This window comes from Sinocyclocheilus rhinocerous, unplaced genomic scaffold, assembly GCF_001515625.1.
Source record: "Sinocyclocheilus rhinocerous isolate Xijiao unplaced genomic scaffold, SAMN03320098_v1.1 scaffold2184, whole genome shotgun sequence".
In the NCBI taxonomy this organism is placed as follows: domain Eukaryota; kingdom Metazoa; phylum Chordata; class Actinopteri; order Cypriniformes; family Cyprinidae; genus Sinocyclocheilus; species Sinocyclocheilus rhinocerous.
This window is the reverse complement of record NW_015635537.1, coordinates 34261-43552: the sequence shown is the minus strand read 5'-3', so window position 1 is coordinate 43552 and position 9292 is coordinate 34261. Positions and strand designations below refer to the sequence as shown.

Here is a 9292-nt window from a genome sequence, read left to right as displayed (position 1 = left end):
AAATTTGTCAAGTTTTTCGTCAGGTGTCTTTTTTAACTATATGATGTCATAACGCTGCTGTCTTGCCGCCAGCCAATCGCTGCATTGCTGATCGTGGTTTCGAGTATCGACACATCTGCCCTTTACGGGGAACACGAGAACGCGCAGTAATCTTAGACAACTTAATCCAGATATTTTAATCAAATTAGCCAGAGATCAGTTATCATGATTAGAATATCTGGCATCTTTCAGATCATCTCAGATGTATTAAGCGAGGTACGAAGAACGGGCCCCAGATTTTGGGAAAAGATATTTGCATAGCTACTTCAGGAAGTAAAAACGCATTACACCGCTAATATTAAGTGCATAAATTGGTATGTAATTTTCGCAGCCCTAAAAATAGATATAAATAATTGTCTCACAGTAAAAATTAAAGTGGTTTATGTTTATTTCACTCATAGTTTAGGTCCGGGATTCCATTTGTCGGCCAAACCCCTATGACATCAAATATTTTCTTAAAGCACCCCCTGAAATTTCAAGTTTTATTTTATTTCAATTAATTAGCAGTTCTATTTATTTTAATTTTACATTTGTATGTTTTAATTAGTGTTATTAGCTTTTCATCACCTTTGCAAACCCCTGTTTGGTAAACCCTGGTTTAGATGATTATTGTTGTACACAATTCATGTATTAAGCATAATACATGTCTTTATGATGAATTTTCATAGTTTAAGACTGACTAAGTCTGGGCATGGTACAAGGGCAAAACCTACACCTAATAAAATCTGCACATTAAAGCTTCAAAAGTTAGCATTTAAGCCATGGTAAAAATGTTCCCAATGTAGTTATATGACCTTCATGTAACAAAAAGAAAAATCATCCCCTGAAAAATAAAAGAGCCTGAAGTTGAAGAAAAACCCTTAAATAGAATTTGACGTGTCACCTTGACTCATAAATGATTTGTGCTCTTATGCCATTGCATCAGTTTTTCAGCATGAGGAATTGAATCACGGCTGAATGAGTCACCATCAGATCATGAGGTGCTTCCACTCACAAACACTAAATGAGCAGCAGGGTCAGGTTTTCAATCCGATCAGATGTGCTCATATTTTGACCCCTTGTCCCCTGTGGTCCCCAGAGCCCACCGTCTCGCGTGTATGTGGAAAGCTTACGGCAGTCCACAGGGGAGAAGATTTCCCTCCTGAGGAGGACGCCGCTCAGCATCCCGAACACAGACTACATTCAGATGCTGCTGGAGATCTCACTGGAGCTGGGCTTTCAGGTCACATACATAGACATCGGTTGGTTCTCATTTCTCACTGTGTGTCTTTTTGTGTCATCAGAGCTGGATATGTTTGATATATGTGACCCTGGAGCACAAAACCAGTCTTAAGTCGCTGGGGTATATTTGTAGCTTTTTTGCACCCTCAGATTCCAGATATTCAATAGTTGTATCTCGGCCAAATATTGTCCTATCCTAACAAACCATACATCAATGAAAAGCTTCTTTATTCAGCTTTCAGATGATGTATAAATCTCAATTTCGAGAAATTGACCCTTATGACTGGTTTTGTGGTCCAAGGGTCTCAAACTTATGTGTGTGTGTGGTGTGTGTTTTGCAGATGAGCTGACAGTGAACGGTCAGTACCAGTGTTTAGTCGAACTGTCCACCCGGCCGGTGACGGTGTGCCACGGTACAGGGATGACCAGCAGTAACGCCCACAACACCGCAGCTCATAACGCCCTGCAGTACATCAAGATGGTCGCTAGTAAACACTAACAGCAGGTCTGGGATCAGTGTGCGCATGAGTTCTGACCTGCATGTCCTGATCCCACACCAGCACTGCAACCAATGGACACCTTCTGCTGTAAGAGACCCGACTCTATGCAGAAAATAAATCAATTTCTGGGTTACGACACTGAGTTTATTCTTGGATGTTGCAAAGCACTACATTTACAGGTATATCCTTTTTTACAGTGTACTTCTAACTGGATTCAGTCAGATGTTTTTGTGTTTGTCACTGAAACCTGAGCAGCGTCTTTTTTTTTTGCTTCATAAATCCATTGTAAACATCATATTACAGTTTTTTTTAATTGCTTACACACAAGCGGCGCTTTTCCATTGTGTGGTACGACTCGGCTCGGTTTGCGTTTCCACTGCAGTTTAGTATCGCTTTAGAGTGGGCGGGATTATTCACATGTCGTTATAGTTGCGCCGCCTCGACTCCTGAAAAACTTTCATTCCGCGTCGCCCCATCAAGCTCTCGCTGGATCCGCTCCTCGGCTATCAACGAGAGGAGCGTCTGTACTTCCTCAACAGACAACGAAACAGCCATTTTGGTTGTTAAAAAAGGTGCGCTCGTTCAAAACAGTTGCGTTCGATCCTTCGCTGGCTGTGCTGATTTAAATCTAGCGGGTTCACATTTGGTTCAGAAACTGATTAATTTTGTTTTATTAATTTTGAAACTGCAGAAGTGATTATTTTACTTATTTTATTGCTTTGCCTATAACTATTTTTCATAGGCAAAGTTCATTTGGGCTTAATATATTGTAGAAAAACAATGTACTAAAGAAAACCGCGTTGAAGTATGCATACTGAAACAGTTACGAGGTTTTCGGGGTGAACCATTGAACCAATCTTTGCACGTCATAGATCACGTGCTTTTGGCAAAAAACGAATCAAACTCTGATATAATGCTTGTGATTTTTTTCCCGCCAAGCTTCACTACACGCTATGCAACGTAGTAGGGCCCCTATCAACCTCTGGGCCCTATGCGCTCTGTCAGCCTTTTCCGCCCCGTGTCTATCTGAGGAATTCAATCCAACACTCCTTTATTATAATACATTCTGAAAGCTGATACTGAAAGCTTTAATAGTTACCTCTTACAATGATTACATGTAGGAGGTAAGGCCTATCAACCCTCTACATTGCGAGTAAATCACTCGCATATGCGACTAAATCTTACTCTGGGCGACTAAATAATGTCTAACATTAGCCATTGGCTAATAAATTCTTAGATTTTACACGCCAGTATGTGTGTGAGAGGCGTTCAACACAGATTTTCACTCGATAAACACGCTGACTGAGCGCTTGAGTTTCGCTCTCCGTCAAGCGATCTGTATTATTTGGATGCGCTCAATGGTGGATGGATGCGCAGTATGTAGCGCGCAGTATGTAGCACGCAGCGCACCTGCATTTGACGTACCGTAAACTAGTGTGAAGGCGCACGACTCGCCGTCGCTTTACTGATAGCGCTGTGTTTCTCACACATGCAAAGAGAGAGAGCGAGAGTCTTGCATACCACGATGAATCGACGCGATACATGTAAACCATATTCTGTGTTGTATTTTCCTGTCAAAATAACAGAGTTCAATTAGAATTATTCAGCTTTTAAGAACAAGCAGAAGATATGCCGGTTTCTCGGCAGTGGGCGGAGCTAATGCGCGAACTGCTCTCATTGGCTGGCCCTCATCTATTACCGTCCCTGTTTTGATTTCAGCAAATCAGTTCGAGCGAACGCTGACAACGTGATTAATATTCATGAACCCAGCAAATAATAATAGTAGTAGTAGTAGTAGGCCTAGTATCTTTTAATAATAATTACTATTACCTATGACCAACAATATCTTAAACACCACCACCAGTCCTAAGTTCAGTTAAAATGACAAATATGCATTCATTCATGGTTACCAAGTTTTAGTTCTAATCACTAGTTCTATCATTAAATAGTGCTTAATTATCATAATATAATGCTTGATTGGCTGAAGTTAAGAGTGCACATTCAGTTATTTAAGAAGCTGTTCCATTTTACAAAGATAAACTGATTGGGTGGAATCATGTGTGTGTGTGTGTGTACTTAACCATATTTTGGAGACAAATTTGTACCCAAAAGTGAGCAAAACCTGACAAAATCGGCAAAAACCTCAATTTGTGGATGTCCTCATTTGTAAAACTGTTATAAAAATAAAGTAAACAAAGTTTTTTTTACTTTTGAAATTGTAAAAAGGCAGAAAGTTTTCTGTGAGGGGTAGGGGTGGGTTTAGGTTAAAAAGTGTATAACTATCTGTATATAAAAACAATAGAAGTCCATGTAATGTCCCCATTTAGATAGCTAAATAAACGCGCGCGCGCGTGTGTGTGTGTGTGTGTAAAATAGTATATCAGTCTGGCGAGTAAACAAAAAAATTTACTAGCCAATGGCGATTATATTGCCAAGGTGTGCATAGAGGGTTGACATCATAAAATTGTCATGCATTTTTAAACTGCTGAGGCAACATCTGGCTTGCACAAATACAGACTTTGAAAGTCAATCCATTTCTTTATTCTTTGTTGTATTTGTGAAAGTATTTTTTATCCACAAATTGAGGTTTTTGCCGATTTTGTCAGGTTTTGCTCACTTTTGGGTACAAATTTGTCCCCAAAATATGGTTAAGCCTGACAAAATCGGCAAAAACCTCAATTTGTGGATGTCCTCATTTTTAAAACTGTTCAAATAAAGTAAACAAAGTTTTTTTTTTACTTTTGAAATTGTAAAAATGCAGAAAGTTTTCTGTGAGGGGTGGGTTTAGGGGTAGGGGTGGGTTTAGGTTAAAAAGTATATAACTATCTAAAAACAATAGAAGTCTATGTAATGTCCCCATTTAGATAGCTAAGTAAACGTGTGTGTGTGTGTGTGTGTAAAATAGTATATCAGTCTGGCGAGTAAACAAAAAAATGTACTATCCAATGGCGATTATATTGCCAAGGTGTGCGTAGAGGGTTGCCTATATAATTTTAAAACCTACCTCCAGCATGTGTGTCACGGCAAAGACTACATATGTGACCAGTCATAAGGCTCGATTTTATTAGATTTATTGAGATTTCTTTATTGATATTTTTGGCTATTGCTACAAATATACCCCAGCGACTTAAGACTGCTTTTGTGCTCCAGGCTCACATAAAATGTAAAAAGGTCTTACTAAATTAAAAAAAATTTCTGTTGATTGACCAGTTACAGTGTCGAGGGTCATGTCACAAACCAATTTTTCTTGACATTTACTTTTTTGACACATTGATCTATATTGCATCACGAGTTCAATATCCTTGAGAAACTACATTGTAATTTTTATTAATTGGTAACAAATTTCATTTCACCCTTTTGTTTGCTCACAGCAGTTATAGAAAATGAATTCATTTGAACTTCGATATTTTAAAGTTAAACCAAAGAGACAAAAACTCTTTACTATAGGCTAATTAATGTCACATTTTGCTTGGTCGTTTAAAAGCGTTGAACTACATGTGTTGAAGGGGGCTGGAAATTCATTCGGATTCAACATTGCATAAATGGCACTTACCTGTACGATAATTAACTGCGTTGATGCATCAATCTTTTATTTGCACACCTTGCCTTCTGCTCTTATCGCCTCCAAACAAGCATATGCTACATGTGAAAAAGTTGAAGTGAAACTATCCTAAAATAGTAGTGCAACCTGTTTCGGTTGAGCAGTAACCAGAACTGAAGCCCCTTAAAATGAGTTACAAAAGCCAATATTGTGTCTAAAATGTAAGTCACTTAATATTAAGTTTTCATAATTGATTGACATGGCTGCAGGAAGTGATGAGACCAAAACCAACACATCCAATGCAAGTAAGCTTTGACTATTAATTTTACTGAATATTATTTTATTTATCCATTATATTAGAGAACTTTTTGAGGGAAATAGGTTTTTATTGATTGAGACTTCATTGTTTGCAGATGTTTACGACCCCGTTGTATTGATTGCAATATTGAGGTGTTCAATTTTATTTCTATTTTACAAAATGAACATGATTGTTCTCCTCATAAATCAGCTGTTTCTTGTTGCAATATTTCATTAATCCCTAAAAAAATGTAACTAATTGCGTTAGTTACTTTTTATGGAAAGTAACGCGTGACGTTACTTTTTCTCATCTGGGCTTGTTTGTTTTTAATACAAAACAAAAGTTCTATTTTTGGCAAATGTAAAAAGCCCTTTCACACCAAAAGTGAAATGAATAAGCGTCAGGCTGAAGGAAATGTAAATTCACGTCTGTACAGTAGAGGGCGCAACTCAAACCTTTCAGCTGTGCTGCCATTCTGGATTGCATGAAGAATAGGACACGGGAGCAGAACGTTCAACACTTTCTTCTCAATCACCAAAAAAAAACAACAACAACAAAAAAATATATATATTAAAAAAAAAATTCTAGTCATTTTTCCTTATTATTATGGTTGAATTGGATCATCGAAGGTCAGCAGTAAAATAGGAATAAAATGGGATTAAATACATAGAGCATATTTGTGTTAACATATTCATATTTAGTGTAGAACTGCAGAAATGTTCACACAGCGCAACACGAAAGCTGTCAGCAAATACATGGGGAAACAAAGTAACTGGCATTACTTATTTGAAAAAGTAACTCATATATTTTCTTGTACATTAAAAAGTAATGCCTTACTTTACAAGTTACTTGAAAAAAGTAATCTGATTACGTAACTCACATTTCTTGTAATGCGTTACACCCAACACTGATACCCCCGTCCCCATAGAAGAGGTGTTAGATACTGTATGAATTAAGTGCACATTTGGGCCGCATTGTGCTAATATTTCCACATAGTGAGGTAGATATGTGGGGGCGTGTTAGAACGAGCCGTTTTAGGGGGGCGTGGCAGAGTCTTAACTTTGATAAAGAATATCTCTTTGGTTTTGAGACTTTAGTCTTTGCAACTTCAGGGATCTTATCTATGCACAATCAGCTTGTAACACTCCAAAGAGAAAGGAAAACTTGAAATCGCATCATATGACCCCTTTAAAGCCTATTATTTTTGAGTGAATTTAAAGCTCAGATAAAGAACCATGTATCATTCTACATTTCTCAGTAAGCTTTCCTGGGCAGAAAAAAACAGTTGCTCCTTAAATGTAGAATGAGTTCTGTAAGTATTTTTAGATGCTGAGAAAAAAAATATTACAATTACTCTTTAAAATTTAATTTAAAAAAAAATTATTATTATAGTTAATAATTCATGAGGTTCTGAATTCTAGTTGAATAATGAGACTGACGATAAACAACAGACACAGGATACCGATAATGACTTGGAACACAAATATGTATTTCTTACTATGAGTTTAAATGTGAAACGGCGGGTCTGGAGAGTGTCCTAATGACACATCAGGAGCTGTACAGCAGTGGAGCACTGGAGCAGCTGTGAACAGAGAGAGATGTCATCCTACAATTGCACTTCTTCAGAGGAAAGCTGAACACATGATTAAAACCCCCACACACAGTGCAGGACGTCTCAGTGAGGATCTAACGAGATAGAAATTAAACGGACATTTTAATAAGGCATCAGAAATCATTGGCAGGCTGTGACATGTTTTCATGCAATGGTGAGAAACTAACAGCGGATGCACTCACTACAACGCCTTCCCCTAACTCGACAGGACCTGCTATTTCTTAGGGTCTTTCTGGAGGAAAGTGCGTCAGTGTGCAGAAGGTGAGGATGGACTGTGCTCAGTAGAGTGTGTTGATATGGTTACATATGCGTTAAGGCACAGTGAAGGACTCAAACAGCGACATACGGGTCTACTAATGGCAGAGATCATCTCTGTCACTGTGACTACACTGTTTTTGGCTTTTTCTTTTCTTTTTTTTTTTTACATCTGACATTCTGCTGTTTCTTTTTTTAATCTACTCACATAAAATAAAAATCTTTAAAACTTAAAAAAAAAAAAAAAAAACTACATTTAAAGAAAATAAAACATTCAGATCTGCGCAGGCGAATCGAATTCAACAAAATACACGAGAATGATTTTACGGATGATTTTGTGTTTGATGAATGAGGTCCAAATGAGATCAAACGTAAGAAACTAGAGGTCCGTTCGCATTAGAATATTAGTGTACTACATACTATGCTGGACACTGCTTGTTTTAAAAACAGTATGGAAAACAGCATGCATTGTGCAAATGTATTCTGCTACATTGTTGTCACGTGATTTATCTCAGCGAGTTTAATTCAAGAAGTCATATCCAGTTTTATCTAGGTAATAAAAATGGTCTTTTTTAATGCAGTCTATAGAAATATCTTAACTTTTTAGTGTTAATGTATATATTGCGAGTCTGTTATACAGCAGAATCGGTATTTGGTAGTATGCTATTCAGCATAGCATACTAGCGTACTTCAGCAACATATTTCTGTAGTTTGCACATAGACGTTTTCAGTATGCACTAAATACCTGGATGATTCATTTGGAGTTTTGAGTTCGGAACCGCATACTAGAATACTACTTTTACTACTTCATGTCTATATGTGCCAGAAATGGTAAGAATAGTACGTATGGCATGCAGGAAAAAAATAGTAGGCTAAATCATGTGCACGATTTACTATTTCGTTCCCTCGATTTATAAATTGTGTGCACGATTTACTAATTCGTTCCCTTGATTTGCTAAATCCTGCACAAGATTTATAAATCAAGAGAACGTATTAGTAAATTGTGCGCACGATTTAGCAAATCGAGGGAACGAAATAGTAATCATGTGCACGTTTTAGTACATCGAGGGAACAAATTAGTAAATCGTGCACACGATTGATTTATTTTTTATTGCATGTCATGTGCGGGGCTCCGTAGAATAGTATGGCAGGGTCCGGTTCCAAATTTGCAATGCAGTATACAACCGGAGTACGCTGAATGATGTATCCCACAATGCATCATGCTTGACTTCACCGTCCATTTCCGTGACAGATTAAATCAGATTTTTAAACGTCTTTTTGAATTAGTATTTACTCAGACTTCCAAAAGTCACATTTTAACTCTTAATTTTTTAAAAACAGTTTGTTTTTTTAAACAATTTATATCCGAGATGAAATCTGGACTTTGCCGAATTAAACGCATGGTGAGGTCATGTGAAAATGTAGTACACTACATGAAATGTTACAGCATACCGTGTAGTATGCAGTAGGATAGCTTTCCATTCCACACACTGCTCAGGTCTTTGCTGACATCCGTCTCCTATATGTTGTAAGCAGAGATGTAGGGCACTGAAATATGTAGTATGCAGTAGCACTGAGATGCCAGCAGAGGCCGCTGCCGCTCTTGTTGTGAAGTTCATGTTCAGAACAATGAGTCGAGGGAAAATACAGTGTACACATGCTGGTCACTGGTGCGTTTTGAAGGGATAGTTCACCCAAAAAAGACGATTCTGTCATCATATTGACAGACTAGTAATTTTTGAAACACAAATGAAGATATTTTTAATGAAATCTGAGAGGTTTTCTTCCTTACATTGAAAGTCAAGGTAACCAAAACTGAAAAGATA

General features: G+C 37.6%; 1 protein-coding gene across 3 annotated transcripts in view; it reads left to right on the top strand.

Moving 5' to 3' along the window:
• LOC107747227 (interferon-inducible double-stranded RNA-dependent protein kinase activator A homolog) overlaps positions 1 to 1896 on the top strand; it is an 8314-nt gene extending 6418 nt beyond the window's left edge. For all 3 annotated transcript variants that reach the window (XM_016561675.1, XM_016561677.1, XM_016561676.1), the window contains exons 7-8: positions 1118 to 1280; positions 1602 to 1896. In XM_016561675.1, coding sequence (XP_016417161.1) covers positions 1118 to 1280; positions 1602 to 1759 — 321 coding nt within the window. In that variant the 3' untranslated portion in view covers positions 1760 to 1896. The remainder of the gene's footprint in view (positions 1 to 1117; positions 1281 to 1601) is intronic.
• Positions 1897 to 9292: the final 7396 nt, after the last annotated feature.